General features: G+C 38.3%; 2 protein-coding genes across 11 annotated transcripts in view; one reads left to right on the top strand and one right to left on the bottom strand.

The window, feature by feature from the left end:
* Window positions 1–16,440, top strand: part of GRM3 (glutamate metabotropic receptor 3) — a 220,627-nt gene that overhangs the window by 178,695 nt on the left and 25,492 nt on the right. For 2 of the 3 annotated variants that reach the window (XM_074379348.1, XM_003921155.4), the window contains one exon: window positions 15,095–16,161. The exons of the other annotated variant lie outside the window; for it this stretch is intronic. In XM_074379348.1, the coding sequence (XP_074235449.1) occupies window positions 15,095–16,161 (1,067 nt within the window). The remainder of the gene's footprint in view (window positions 1–15,094; window positions 16,162–16,440) is intronic. 3 annotated transcript variants of the gene reach the window in all.
* The window catches only part of ELAPOR2 (endosome-lysosome associated apoptosis and autophagy regulator family member 2), a 376,613-nt gene that overhangs the window by 146,087 nt on the left and 214,086 nt on the right, over window positions 1–16,440 (bottom strand). For 7 of the 8 annotated variants that reach the window (XR_012512086.1, XR_012512085.1, XR_012512091.1 and 4 more), the window contains exons 22-23: window positions 1,713–1,843; window positions 291–417 (exon numbers count right to left, since the gene is read on the bottom strand). Coding sequence is in view for 1 of the 8 variants with exons in the window: in XM_074379345.1 (XP_074235446.1) it covers window positions 16,243–16,284 (42 nt within the window). In the remaining 7 variants the exon portion in view is untranslated. Of the gene's footprint in view, window positions 1–290; window positions 418–1,712; window positions 1,844–16,156; window positions 16,285–16,440 lie in introns of those variants that run through there. The other variant, XM_074379345.1, reaches the window with a different exon arrangement.

Here is a 16,440-nt window from a genome sequence, read left to right on the forward strand (position 1 = left end):
GGGCAGGGTGGGAAGTGGTGGGAGGCTGTGGAATAGGAGTTAGTGGCCAGATTCTACTTTTTCCTTTTATTTTCCTGGGTTCGAAACATGTAAGGATCAAGAGGAAACAAATTTTAACTCTGGTTAACAACTGAGCTAGTGCCTGACCTTTCCCACCACCCTCCCTTAAAAAGATTTCTCTGATATGACAGCTAGATCCCTAGCACAGGCCAGGAGCCAAGAAAGCTTTGGTTTCCCGCAAGCTGTGTCTAAACGGCTGCAACCTTAGAGCAGATTTCAAGCCTACTTACCCCTGTGTCCTTACGTATGAGGAGTGAATGGCAGGTCTTCCTTCCCCACGTGTTGCTGGCAGGAGAGAAAGCCTGGAGCAGGGGCAGGGCTGCTGGCAAGACCCACTCCATCTGGACAGCCTGGAGACTGGAAGTGCAAAGGAGGGCATGAGGAATACCAAGGCCAGTTTCGGGAAGTTAGTTCCTCTGTCAGTCGGCCACGGAAGGTAGAACTCCTGCTCACAGATGACCATATCTTTTAATAACTATGATTCTGCCCATTAGGGAGGAAGGTTCAGTGAATGTTAGATTCACCAGTCAGACCTGCTGCTTCTCCTCTGAGGGGGAGGAAAATAAGATGGTGGGAAAAGACGGAAGTTAGGGAGCAAAAGTGGTCTTTTCCTGGGACTTGAGGCTAAAACTTGATCTCAGAACAAAAGTATTCCTATTTCTTCAAAAGGTATCATTTCTGGAAAGCAAGACAAAGCTCCTGTCCAAAATTTTTTCTGCAGTGAGATATCAGATCCCATCACCAATAGATGATTTGTGATGACATTTGATATTTTCCTGTGACTGTGATATCTTTTAATATGACTGTTCCTGAAAGGGGTAACATATACAGTATGTAGTACTCTGATGAGAATTGGATTTGCTTGGGGCTACAAGAGAGAAATAGGTATCAGGAACAAGAAAGTAGGCTAACAAAAAAAAGAAAGTGGAAGCGCCCTAAGGATAACTGTGTCTACTTCATAATTACACATCTAGTTCGATATGTGAATACCATAATTCTCATATGCACTGCTAACTTTCTCCATCTATTTCAAGGATGACTGTGGGTGAAGTTTTGGATGTTAACAGTGCCCCATCTCCTGGTTTTTCAATAAAAATATCATATGAGATATGTGGAAATTTATGCAACAAAATTATCTGTGTGTGTGTGTGTGTGTGTGTGTGTACATATATATATATGTAATGTATTATATTATGGTACTATAACTAAGTTAATTTTATCTACCTTATTAATTGAGCATAGTGGGAGGAAGAGTGAAAGTGAGATTCACGTGAGTTAAAATTATTTCCGTGGTTGATCAATTTCCAGGGATATTTTCTAAAAAGGGACAAAATAACCAGCTTATAATAACCTTAACAACATTATTTTCAGATTAGTTCAAAATAGAAATTATGGTGCAGAGAGGAGAAAATTTTTATTCTTTTCATTTTTTGGAATTTCATCCTCACCCTCCTCCAGACCTGCACCTTCTAGTAGACCCTGGTGTCTCTTGTTCCCTCTTTCTGTCCATGCATATTCAATGTTTAGCTCCCACTTATAAGTGAGCACATGTGGTGTTTGGTTTATTCTAAGCGAATTAGCCCTTAGGTTAAAAGGGAGAAAAAGAGGAGAACATTTTTAAAATCATAACTTTTTAAATTTCATTTTGTCACCTTAATTATTTCCAGGGGAATAGAAACCCTTTCAGGATGATGTAGCTCTGGAATTTCTTAACGATGTGTGGATACGCTTGAAGACTTGACAAGGTTGCTTGCAGTCTTGTGGTTCAATAAGGCAGCCTTTTCTGTGAAGACAGAAGACTAAGCTATGCTACAATGGCTTAGGAAACACATGACAACTTAGCAGCAGACCAACATGCTGGCAGGAGAACTCATTTATTTGGCCTTGTATTCTCTTTACGTGATACTGCACAGAAAGTCAAATGCATGTTCATGCATTCATAAAATAAGAAAATAGAAATTAGACCAATTTAATCTGCTCTCATGTTTTTTTATGAAACTTAATTTGTTTTACTCATAGAAACGTCAGTTACTGCATGCTAAGCTGCTGTGCTTGTCTTTGGAAAGTTCATCTTTGAAGGCTGAATAAAATGTTGCTGTTCTGCTTCTTTATATACAGAAGTCTATTGTCTGCTTAAAAATAGGAAAGCTCGTTGTATTACGTATCCTTGATACTGTGATTGCATTCTTCAGAATATTAGCTCTGCTACCGATTTTCAAATACTTTTTTATAGTTTGCATGGTTGACTTCTGAGAGCATCTCTGAATGGGATTTTCCCAGATATTTTCACAGCTCCTGCCCATATCACGTTTCACTCTTGTGCAGCACTTAGATCTTTAGCACAGCAGGTGGAGAAGTGATTTAAGGACAGAACAATGGGATGCTTATGCCTTTTTTAAAAAGTCATGGATATGCATTTCTAGGCAACTTTGTTTGGGGAAAGCCTTTTTCCCCTTTTAAAACATTTTAAAATCGATGCGATACTATATGACATAGTCACGTTAAAAAACATGAAAACAGATTAAAATAGTCTTCAAAATTCACAATTTCTCTTCACAAAATTGAAAACTTTTGGAGACTTACAAAGTCACATACATTGTAGTCTTGGTGCTCAGGTTTGTGCTGGGGATAAAAAGCAAAAGGAAGAAAACTTGCATACAGACCCCACTTAGTGCTCCCTGATAACAAATATTCTTGCTGTAAGTTAGCTCTAAAGAGTATGTATCTCTTGTTCCTGCTGCAGACAAGAATTTACTTCTTTCCTAAGAAGTGACTGAAGAGACAGAGATGTGAAGCCAGTGACTGGTTTCTTAAAAGGGGAGAAAAGGAGACGGTAAAACTCTGAGTAATGGGCCTGTAGTGACTGTTGGGTAAGGTGGGAGGAATGACACTTAAATGAAACTGCTGATGAACAGGGAGAGAACTCCACATATTGAAGGAACTTTATAAGCTGGAAATGACTATAGTGAGAAGAGAAGACTAGGTAATAGTAACTTCAATATGGTAACACCATAAGCAATTTATCTGGCATAGATATTTTCTATTTACATAAAGGAGTTAGCTTTTCAAAATATATCTAGAAATAGAAATATTTATTACCCTGGACCAGGGCTCCTCAACTTCAGCACTATTGACATTTTGGGCCAGATATGTATTTGTTCTAAGGGTGTGTCTTGTGTATTGTGGGATGTTCAGCAGCAGCCCTGGCCTCACTCGCTAGAGGCTGCAATCCCCCCACCCCCTTGACTATATAATAATATATTCAAGTGTCAAGGCCCTTAAGATCCACATTTAACTGGCCTGTATTATGACTCAGGCATTAGCCTGATTTTTAAGTTCCTGAGATTATTCTAAAGAGTCTAATTGTTTAGGAAACAATTAGTAAATGCCTAGTATGTGTCCAGTATTTCTTCGATAATGAGAGATTACAAAGTTGAGTGAGACATTATCCCTGTTCTGCAGAGGCTTAGGAGTAGCAAAGAGATGGGTACACAGTGATTATTTTTCCAATATATTATAGTCAATTTCCTTAAAGTCAAACACACAGCACACTATGTCAGCATATAAGGAGAGCTCATACCTTAAAGATACAATATTCTTCTGAAATGTTTTTCAATACCTGAAATCCTCACATTTTCGAATTATGTATTTATAATCTTGGAATAGGTAAAGACTTCTTAAATAGAATGCTAAAAGCATTAACCATGAAGTAAATAATTCATACATTAGAAATGAACATTAAAATTAAGAATTTGGGGGCATTTAACATTAAAACTGTAATGGGCATTAAATTTTAGAATTTTATGTTTATTGGACAAAACTAAGAAGCAGGCGAAAAGGTAAGCCACAGAATAAATATTCACAACACATATATCTGAAAAGTACTCGTATCTGGAATATATAAAAACTCCTATAAAACAATTTTTTTTGAGACAGAGTTTCACTCCTGTCACCCAGGCTGGAGTGCAATGGCACGATCTTGGCCCAATGCAACCTCTGCCTCCCAGGTTCAAGAAATTCTCCTGTCCCAGCCTCCTGAGTAGCTGGGATTATGGGTGCCCACCACCACACCCAGCTAATTTCTGTATTTTTAGTACAGATGGGGTTTCACCATGTTGACCAGGCTGTTCTCGAACTCCTGACCTCAGGCAATCCACCTGTTTCAGCCTCCCAAAGTGCTGGGATTATAGGCATGCACCACCGTGCCTGGCCTCAAATTTTTAAAAGAGAGACAATCCAATACAAGTGGACTGGAAAAGGTACTTTGTAAAAGAGTATTTCTAGCTATTTGATTGACTTGTGAAAAGGTTCTCAATATTATTGGGCATTGGGAAATGCAAATTAACTACCAAAAAAATCACAATGAGATACCAGTACATTTCCACCCAAATATCTAAAATTAAATGACATTAACATTAAGCATATGACGCAACTGAAATTCACATACAATTTTACTACTATATACAAATACATACACACTATATACACATATACACACTTTTGCACATACATATATAGGCATATTTCAGAAATATTTTATGTTTGGTTCTAGGCCATTGCAATAAAGCAAAATTCACAATAAAGCAAGTTATATAATTATTTTGGTTTCCAGTGCTTATAAATGTTATATTTATACTATGCTATAGTTTGAGTGTACAGTAGCATTATGTATTTAAAAACAATGTATATGCCTTAATTACCAATGATTTATTGCTAAAAAATGCTAATAATCATCTCAGCCTTTAGCAAGTCATACTCTTTTTGCTGATGGACAGTCTTGCCTCAATGTTGATGGCTGCTGACTGTTTAGGGTGGCAGTTTCTGAAAACAAGAAAACAATGAAATTTGCCACAATAATTGAATCTTCCTTTTGCAAAAGATTTGTCTTGCGTGATGCTGTTTGATAGCATTTTACCCACAATAGAACTTTCAAAATCGAAGTCAATTCTCTCAAACCCTGCCACTGCTTTATCAACTCACTTCATATATTATTCTGAATCCTCTCGTCATTTCAACAAGGTTCACAGCTTCTTTACCAGGTGTGGATTCTATCTCATGAAACCACTTTCTTTGCTCATCCATAAAAAGCAACCCCTCATCTGTTTTATTTTGATCATGAGTTTGTTTGCAGCAATGCAGTCGTCACATCTTCAGGCTCCAACTCAAATTCTAGTTCTCTTGCTATTTCCACCTCATGTGCAGCGACTTTCTCCACTGAAGTCTTGAGCCCCTCAAAGTCTCATGAACCATCCTCTGCTAGCTTCAGCCTTTTCTTCTGCAGTTCCCTCACCTCTCTCAGACTTCAAATAATTGAAGATAATTAGGACCTTGAGCTGGATTAGGCTTTGGTTTAAGGGAACGTTGTGTCTGATTTGATCTTCTATCCAGACAAGTAAAACTTTCTCCATATCAGCAATAAGACTCTTTCACTTTCTTACCATTTGCTTGTTTGCTGGAGTTGCACTTTTAATTTCCTTCAAGAACTTTTCTTTTGCATTCACAACTTGCTAACTGGTGTAAGAAGGCTAGTTTTCAGCCTATCTCAGCTTTCAACATGCCTTCCTGACTAAGCTTAATCTGTCCTAGCTTTTGACTTTAAGCGATTCTTTCACCTGAACACTTAAGGGCATCATAAGATCATTAACTGGCCTATTATAAATATTGTTGTGTCTCAGAGAACAGGAGGCCTGAGGTGAGGGAGAGAGATGGGGGAATGGCCAGTGAAGCAATCAGAATCAGCAATCACATTTATTAAGTTCACCATTTGATCTGGGTACAGATTGTGGCAACTGAAAACCTTTATAATAATAGCATCAAATATCACTGATCACAGATCACCATTACAGATGCAATAATAATGAAAAAGTTGAAATATTGCAAGAGAAGGTACCAGAAAGTGACACAGACACATAAAGTGAGCACATGCTGTTGGAAAAATGGTACCATTAAGACTTAATGGTAGAATGTAGCAAATGCTGTCAGTGCCTCACACATAGCTTCTTACCACTCACTATTCTCATACATGCCCATAGCTTCTTAATAGAAGTACCTGTGACTCTCTGCCAGAGAGCTTTGTGTGGTCAGATAGGCTTTACCTATAGAGAACAGTCCAAAATACTATGAAGTTACCACACTACCATAAATCAATGGCAAACGAGTGTTGTCCCATCCGAGCTGATAAGTAAGCTGGGGTTTTATGCCCCAATTCCCATTCTACTGTCTCCCACAGGGCCCCAGCGAGGCTGAGACCCACTTGCCCTCAGCAGTAACTTGGTCATTGACACATCCTGTATTGGATTCATTCCTATTTGTCTTATTTCTCCATTGCCCTATAATTCCCAAACCTGAACTCGAATTTAGTCTCGGGGTTTGCTTCTAGGATAACCCAGCTAAAGATAGAACATTGTTTATATAAGCTAAATATTGAAAGAAAAAAAATTTAATGCCCATCAACAAAAAAAATGGATACATTGTGGCACATCATATGATACCTATGCATCAATGAAAATAAACCAATTAGAGCTCCTCATCACTATATGACTGAATGAATTTCACAAAACGTAATTTTGAGCAAAAGATGTTAAATACAAAATAAAGCATACTTTACTTACATTAATATAAAATTCAATATCAGGCAAAATAGTCTGTGGTTGTTATGGGTTTAACTGTGTTCCCCAAAAACAGATATTTTGAAGTCATTACCCTAGTATCTCACAATGTGACCTTATCTGGAAATTGTGCTGATACAGGACCAAGTTAAATAAGGTATTAAGGTGGGCCCCATTCCACTATGGCTGGTGTTCTTACAAAAAGGGAAAATAGAAACAGAGACCCAGGGAGAGCACTGTCTGAACCACACAAGGGAGATCAGAGTAACTCATTAACAAGCCAAGGAATACCGAAGATTGCTGGCACACCACCAGAAGCTGAGAGAGAGGCATGGGGGAGATTCTCCCTCACAGCCCTCAGTAGAAACCAGCCTTGCTGACACCTTGATTTCAGACAGACGGTAAATGAAACAATAAACCTCTGTTATTTCAAGCCACCCGGTTTGTGGTACTTTGTGATGGCAGCCCTAACAAACTAATACAATGGTCATAGAAGGTAAGATGGGCTTGCCTTTGGGGATAAGGAAGGGTAGAATGATAGGGACAGGAACAGGGGAAGAGGTAATGCTCTGTTTCTTAACAGTCACAGTGTTACATGTGTGTATTCACTTTGTGATAGTTCACTTTTAAAAAATACTTTTACAGTATGCATTAAAATCCAATGAAAAGTTTTAAAAATCTAAACACTCATCAGAGCAGTTGAGAGAAAAGCAGCACAACTGTGTAATGAAAAGGGCAAGAGCTGGGAAAAAGAAGGTAGGAAAAAATGTGATAGTATCTTTAGTTCACATTAAAGAAGTTCCCTAAGCAAAGATTCAATGACTGCTATGAACTTCCAGCACAAAAAAATCAGGCAAGCCCTGTCCCCTGAATTGGAGGTAGGAGGATTGGAATCTCCCTAATTTCCACTCATTTCTATTTTCCCTATGCCCTACCTCCCCATTCTTCATTCTTAGTCTGAGAGTAGATTGCTGCTTTCTGAGTTGCCTGGAGTATTGATAATTTCAGCAATATATGTAGACTAGATAGGAAAACCAATAAAATCTATAATTAAGCACTAGCTATGCTAACATTTCAGGGGGACTGAAGAGAGTCCTTTCCAAAAGTCAGAGCATGGTAAAAAACTGCTATTTAGGCCAGGCGCGGTGGCTCACGCCTGTAATCCCAGCACTTTGGGAGGCCGAGGCGGGTGGATCACGAGGTCAAGAGATCGAGACCATCCTGGTCAACATGGTGAAACCCCGTCTCTACCAAAAATACAAAAAATTAGCTGGGCATGGTGGTGTGTGCCTGTAATCCCAGCTACTCAGGAGGCTGAGGCAGGAGAATTGCCTGAACCCAGGAGGCGGAGGTTGAGGTGAGCTGAGATCGCGCCATTGCACTCCAGCCTGGGTAGCAAGAGCGAAACTCTGTCTCAAAAAAACAAAAACAAAAACAAAAACAAAAACAAAACAAACAAACAAACAAAAAAACCTGCTATTTAAGTATATTTTGTCAAAGATTCAATTTCACTGTGGCATGTTAGGTATTTCCTGAGCGTTTTCCACGCCTAAGACTGAGCACTGAAGATATCTAAGTGGTTCTTTGTCCCAGCTGTTACACTCAGGTGATGACTGTGAGAAATGCTTCAGTGATTTTGTTCCTAATCAGTAAGTAAACTAATTACTGACAGCCAGGGATTCATTCTTATTCTTTCCTATCTTCTTGCTGCATGATGTTTGTTAAAGATTTTGTTTGCTCTAACCAAAGGATTTTGGTTTCTTTACCTCTTGACTTCTAAGCACTCTTTCCAGGAAGACGACATTTTCTGTCTTTCAACTATATCTTAATTCTGATTCATCAGATTAGTTCACAGAAACATTAGTGAGGCCCCAGTTATAAAACTGGAGCCATGTTGCTGCTAGTAGCTTTTGTTTTTTGTTTTTGAGACAGAGTTTCTCGCTCTTGTTGCCCATGCTGGAGTGCAATGGTGTGATCTCACTCACTGTAACCTCTGTCTCCCGGGTTCAAGCAATTCTCCTGCCTCAGCCTCCCGAGTAGTTGGGTCTACAGGTGCCTGCCATCATACCTGGCAAATTTTTTGTACTTTTAGTAGAGATGGGGGTTTCACCATGATGCCAGGCTGGTCTCCACTCCTGACCTCAGGTGATCTGCCCTCCTCAGCCTCCCACGGTGCTGGAATTATCAGCCACTGTACCCGGCCACTGCTAGTAGCTTTCGCAATCTTCATCAGTGTTTATGAATGTGAACCCAAGCAATGGAGGTAATATTCCCTTTACTGAAGGCCTAAGAGCCACACTATTCTCTTACCTTAACTGGATTTCTGTCTGAGAAGAAAAATGTAAAGAATGAATTTAATTTTCTCCTGCCATTGACCTACATACAATATCTTTAATGTATAGACTTGCCTCCTCTCTACCAAATGATTCCTAGGAGGACTGGCCACCTTGATATTCAAGCTTTCAAATAAATCCATTTGAAACTGGGGTCAGAACTAATTGGATAATGAGTTAACCTGAGAAACCATTTTCCGGACCCAAGGCCACATCCGATTCCTTTCAAAAGTGAAGACCTGATTTTGAAGCATCCGAGTGATGAAGAGCTTGAAACTAGATTTTGGGGAAGGTTGTAACTCTTTTTAAAAAATTCTTCCATCTTCCTAGTTGTTCTTTTTCTTCCTTTACTAGTTTGGGTTCTTTCATGTTGTTGCAACGCCAATGAAAGATAAAGTGATGTATTTTTCCATTTCGAATGATCTTACTCTCATGGGGAGAATTAACTTGAGAAATAGCAAATTCCCTGGAGTTTCTTCACTCTGAAGAACTATATGACTGATTGCTGGAGAATCATGGTTTCGATTCACTGGGCTCTATTTTCTAGTGAGTCATTTGACTTAGTGGCAACTCTAAATGCACGAGGAAGGCAGCAGCATCAATACACTAGGGCTTCAAGCTCTCGGCCACTTGAAGCCACTCCAGCAGCACCTAAGAGCTTGCTGTTCTTATCTTCCTCCTCACTACCCGGGTCAACATTGCCACTGCATTCAGAATAACTGTTTGAGAACAGGATTTTTTCTCACATGTGGAATATTGGACAGACATTCACCTTTTTCTTCTTGGTTCTTATTGCATTCTTTCTCAATCTAGTAAAGAAACAGCAACCTAAGGATCTTTATTACAAGCTAAGGAGCAGGGCATTTCTTCTGACAATGGATTTTTTGCTCAGAATTTGTAATGCATGCATTTTGTTTTATGTATTTGAAGGATTTAGAAACTACACAGCATTTTGTTACATATTTTACACATTTAGCAAAACTAAGTTAGTAAAAGGTAAATGTATTAAAGAACAAAATTCCACCAAAAGTAGCATTTGTTTATTCACCACCCACTCTTCAAGCACTTGTTCAGATATTTGCAGCTACATTACTTTCATCATTTATTTACTTTAAACCTATTCTGCCTGAACTTGCTTAATTGTCGTTATACTATTTTAACTTTATAATTTCTTTTTTTATCAGAATAATACACATATGTAGTTTTTACATGAATACAACAGACTTATAAGAAATCAGAAAAGTTTCTTGCTTCACCCTTCCCCAAGCCAAGTCTTCTCTCCACTGGTGTTCACTTTGCCTTTCAATAATGTTCACTCTCTATTTTCTCCTTCTGGAGCTCTTGTTAGTCACATGTTGAAATTCCACAGAGTAATTCTTTTCCTATTGTATGTTCTCCTTGCCATCAGAGCATTTTGGTCAGACTTTGAGATTTTTCTCAAATTTATGTTTCAGTCTTTGTATTAAATTTCTATTTCTGCTATTTCACTCTAAAAGATCATTATTTTTCTTTGAATATTCATTTTTAAGGATTTCTTGTGCCTATCTCATGGATGCAATATCTTCACTTATCTCTCTTGAACCTATTAATGTTTTGAAGACTTTGACTTTTACACCCTGCATTGCTCTACTTTCTCCAATTTTTTTTTTTTTCATCTCTGGTTGTTTTAGTCTCTTTCTATCAGTTTTACTGTTTGTTAAATATACTAATTTTAAGAATTTTGCATTCAAAAATTGCTGTGAGAACAGTGAAATATTTAAAGATATAAAACAGTTTTTTAGAGATGTTTTCCAGAAATTATCTAATAACATCAACTGAACATTGGTGGAGGTTGGGCGCATACTTGAAAACCATGAAATTCATAACACAGAAAGAATGGTTCTCAAGTATACTATAAAAAGAGTTAAAATATTCAGTATTTTTCTTATTTGTAATATATACAAGTAGTTCCTAAAATTCATAATGAACTTGTTCTAATCCTAGAATAAACAAATTTAGTTTTACATGACATAAGAATTCTGATGTTGATTACTATACCTGAAAATATAGTAATAATGTTACAACTCCTATTGTCCTAACGAATACTAAAATTTAGAATAATGCTGTGATAGTTGTAAAAAGACCATACCACTGTGGAAAGAGACCAAGAAAAGCAACAAATAGTATAAAGATTTGAGTATCAGGGGATTTAATATGTGACAAATATTATAAATCAGTGGAAATTATTACCTTATTTAGTATTTTATAGTTCTCACTTATAGTCTAAATTATTGTATGGTAATATACATTTTAAAAGGTATACTGTATTTTATTATTTAGTATTTAAATGGTTAGCCATTTGAGAAATAAAATGAATTAAAATCCTAACTCATACTTTACACTAAATTTGAAGTGAAATAAATTTTTAAATATAAAAAAGAAAACCATAAAAGTAAAAGTAAAAAGTTTTGATAAATATTTTAATAATCTTGGAGTAGGAAAGGATTTTTTGGGCTGATAGGTAAACCAGAAATTGTAAGAAAGAGATTTATAAACTCAGTTACCTAAAATTTTAGCAATATGGGAAAAAGCACAAAGTGAGAAGTATCTTTCCAACTATATATATATAAATATATATATGACAAGCAGCTAATATGTTCAATCCATATACAGCTCTTACTTTTTTTTTTTTTTTTTTGAGATGGGATCTCCCGCTGTGACCCAGGTGGAGTATAGTGACACAATCTTGGCTCACTGCAACCTCTGCCTCCCAGGCTTAACCAATTCTCCCACCTCAACCCCCCAAGTAGCTGGCACCACAGGCATGTGCCACTAAAGCCCACCCATTTTTTGTATTTTAGGTAGAGATGGGATTTTATCACATTGCCCAGGCTGGCCCTGAACTCCTGAGCTCAAGCAATCCACCCACCTCATCCTTCCAAAGTGCTGGGATAACAGGTGTGAGCCACTGCGCCCAGCCCACATATTAATTTAAGAAAATATGTAAACACCCCAAAAGAAAGCAAGTAAAAAGTACATGAACCAGAAATTCACAAAATAACTACACATAATTTTTTTAAATATTAAAATATAACCAGCCTCTATAAAAGTCAAATGAATAAATATTGATTAAAATAAGATCATATTTTTTCCTATCAGTTTGTCAATTATTAAAAAGATAAAAATACATGAGGTTAGTAAGATTGTGGATAATGCGTATTCCTCTACAACGTTCATGGGAGTGTTAACTGATAAAAACCAAAACCAAAACAACAAACAAATGACAACAAAACACCTTTCCTTGGCAACCTGGCACTCTGTCACTAAATTTTTAAAGAACCTACGCCTTGACCCAACAGTTTTTATTCTATGAATTTACTCTAAGTCAGGCGTCCCCAGACTTTTTACACAGGGGCCAGTTCACGGTCCCTCAGACAGTTGCAGGGCCGCCACATACTGCGCTCCTCTCACTGACCACCAATGAAAGCGGTGCCCCTTCCTGAAGTGCGGTGAGGGGCCGGATAAACGGCCTCGGGGGCCGCATGCGGCCCGCGGGCCGTAGTTTGGGGATGCCTGCTCTAAGTAAATAACTAGATGAAGAGGTTTATAAAGGGAAAACCTTAGGAACAACCTAAATGTTAAAACTATAGGAATATTTAAATACAGCTTGGTACTTATGTACAATATAATAGCATACAGCTGTTGAAAATAGAGGTAATTTATTAAAAGAAATCAATTTTTTAAAATTCCCAATATTTCACTAATTAAAAATATACATTACAAAACAATAGCCAAGTATAATCATGCCTGCTAGTGGAAGTGTGGGGAAAAGGATGGGGAGCAGGGTCCTGACTGGGTCAGAAGTGAGGTTTGGATAAAGCAGTAGGTAGAATTGACTAACATCTCCCTCCTCTCATCTTTACCCTCCATGTCCCTCAGCAGGTCTCACTTTTATGAGCAGCTCTCCTTTTTCATAAAGTTCTTTTATTTTATTATTTTTATCATCATCATCATCACTAACATATATGTTAAGTGTTTACTGTGTACCAGCCATTGTGCTTAACATGTTATATGGTTTATCTCATCAAATATTCAAAAGCACCCTTATTCCCAATTTGCAAATTAGGAAACAGAGACAGAAACGTTAACTTGTTGAAGGATACACAATTATTAAAAGGCAGAAATGAAAATCACACAAAATCCATCTAACCTCAAAACTATACACTTAACTACTACATCACCCTGTCTTACAATGAAATTGAAATCAATTCATAACTGGAGTACAGACACACACACAGATATCTGTGATGGGTTTGTGAAATGTGACAGAAAGGAGGTGAAGGTTGGTAAAGTCAGATTGCAGGGTGAGATAACAAGAAGATTAAAAAAAATAAATAACAATAAGTGAGTAAGAAATTTGGCATATTATGTTTCTAACAGAACTTGTATCTAGTATGAGGTTTTATTATAAAACTACCCAACTCATTCCTCTAGGGGCACCTATACCCTTTAGACAGGAGAGGGCTATTTTGTAAAATATAAAGTCCTCTTTTACCAAGAGCCCAAGTGATTCATTGAAGGATTCTTTTGCCCCATAGAATAACTGGACCTAGTTTTCCCTAAACAGTGTGTCCTGGACAGTGTTTCCCTATAAGCTAGAGCAGCATGAGCCTCAGAGAAGGTGGAACAAAGCTCATAGGGGAGGCAACAAAGACAGCTAATACCCACAGGGTCAAACACTGCAGTGTCGTCTAAATCCCAGTCTCTCTTTTCTTAGTATGAAAGTAGCTGAGCACATTAGCTGAACTACATGTTACAGCCTCTTTTAAGGCTGTGTGTCCCTGTGACTAATTCCTAATCAATGAACTCTGAATGGAAATATGTGCCATACCTTCTTCATACTCTCTCTTTCTGTTGGGTGGGTGCTGATGAAGAGGAGGGCCTAGACAGTGGCACAGCTTCAAGATGGAAGGACCCTGGGTTTCTGAATCACCAGATGAGGAAGAGACACCCACCAACCAAAATCTTAGACTGCTACATGAGGGAGAAATAAACAGCTTGGGGTCTATTTACCAACACAGGCAAGCCTACCAGGACTAACAGAGTTTTTCTGTGCATCACATAGGTATCAGCAACCTTTGTGTTCTAATTCTAAGGAGAGAGTAAAGACCGGCAGTGAAATGGCAGCACACAGTAGTAGAACAGAGCATGTGGCATAGAAATGAGTGATCAGAGGGGTGGTGTATGTTGGCAAGACAGACACGATGAGCAGCAGCTGGAAGAAAGGAAGCATGTGTGCTCAGAGAGCTTCTGCTCTTAGGGACTTGCAGAGAACTGTAAGAAAGAGACAGGGCTGAGGACAGCCCATTTGGCTGAGTGCTACTGGCCCTGTATTCACTTAGGAAATTTCAAAACTTATTTACCTAGATTCTACATACAGCCAGGTTGTATCTATTTGTATGAATATGAGCATGCTGTGTATAGATACATGCATACATGTAGTCAGAATATTAATATTAAATTTAATATCCAAAATATTAAACTATTAGGGTTGAAGAATTACGAGTAGTTTTAATTTTTTTCTTTCTGAATCATCTGAACTATTGAAAAGAATAATATCATGCATCTATAATAAAAATGTTATTTATTTTAAAGGAGAAAAATTCTTTCTGTTTTATATTTTAATGAAAATATTTAAGAAGGGAAACCTTTTATTGGCTGTACATAAATAAACACATAATAAGAATGAGACACAATGTTTTTCCCAATTCTTATCATGAATTCTTTCAAGAAGAGAATACATGTCCACCACATAACATGTGACTACATGTTCGTAAGCCCCCCTGTTGCATAATAAGCATTGGGTTGTATTCATGATTACCACTGGTACTTGGCACCCTTTGACACCCAGTAATGGTAAGTGAATTAACTTATGAATGCATGAGCACTCTAGTAGCTTTTGAAGTGTAACTTTCAATGGTAACTGATAAATTATTTCAGCCTTGGAATCTCCATTTCCTGTTATTTCAGTGTATGACATAAAGTAATTGACTAATCACACATAAGACACCTAAACAAGTGTTCTTTCTTTTTCTTTCACTTTATATATCACAGCTCCATTCAACCCAAATAAAGATGCAGATAGCATAGTCAAGTTTGACACTTTTGGAGATGGAATGGGGCGATACAACGTGTTCAATTTCCAGTATGTAGGTGGAAAGTATTCCTACTTGAAAGTTGGTCACTGGGCGGAAACGTTATCGCTAGATGTCGACTCTATCCACTGGTCCCGGAACTCAGTCCCCACTTCCCAGTGCAGCGACCCCTGTGCCCCCAATGAAATGAAGAACATGCAACCAGGGGATGTCTGCTGCTGGATTTGCATCCCCTGTGAGCCCTACGAATACCTGGCTGATGAGTTTACCTGTATGGATTGTGGGCCTGGGCAGTGGCCTACTGCAGACCTAACTGGATGCTATGACCTTCCTGAGGACTACATCAGGTGGGAAGACGCCTGGGCCATCGGCCCAGTCACCATTGCCTGTCTGGGTTTTATGTGTACTTGCATGGTTGTAACTGTTTTTATCAAGCACAACAACACACCCTTGGTCAAAGCATCAGGCCGAGAACTCTGCTACATCTTATTGTTTGGGGTTGGCCTGTCATACTGCATGACATTCTTCTTCATTGCCAAGCCATCACCAGTCATCTGTGCATTGCGCCGACTTGGGCTGGGGAGTTCCTTCGCTATCTGTTACTCAGCCCTGCTGACCAAGACAAACTGCATTGCCCGCATCTTCGATGGGGTCAAGAATGGCGCTCAGAGGCCAAAATTTATCAGCCCCGGTTCTCAGGTTTTCATCTGTCTGGGTCTGATACTGGTGCAAATTGTGATGGTGTCTGTGTGGCTCATCCTGGAGCCCCCAGGCACCAGGAGGTATACCCTTGCAGAGAAGCGGGAAACAGTCATCCTAAAATGCAATGTCAAAGATTCCAGCATGTTGATCTCTCTTACCTACGATGTGATCCTGGTGATCTTATGCACTGTGTATGCCTTCAAAACGCGGAAATGCCCAGAAAATTTCAACGAAGCTAAGTTCATAGGTTTTACCATGTACACCACGTGCATCATCTGGTTGGCCTTCCTTCCTATATTTTATGTGACATCAAGTGACTACAGAGTAAGTCTTTGTTTCTTATCTTTCTTGTTATTTCTTCTGCCAGTGTTTCTTGTGTGGTACTTAAAATAGACTCCTTTTATTTCATCTCAACAATAAGCTGGGTAATTTCAAGCCATTATGAACCTGTATATTATAAGTTAAAATTAATTACATATGTAGAGAGCATTTAATTAGTACCTACCACATGCAGAACACTGTGCTAGGCACAGAGGGGAAGAGAAATATAAATGATATGGTCATTCAAGGAATTTACAATCTAGTGGGAGATAAAATGTAATA

The sequence above is a fragment of the Saimiri boliviensis genome, chromosome 10 (genome assembly GCF_048565385.1).
Source record: "Saimiri boliviensis isolate mSaiBol1 chromosome 10, mSaiBol1.pri, whole genome shotgun sequence".
Lineage (NCBI taxonomy): Eukaryota > Metazoa > Chordata > Mammalia > Primates > Cebidae > Saimiri > Saimiri boliviensis.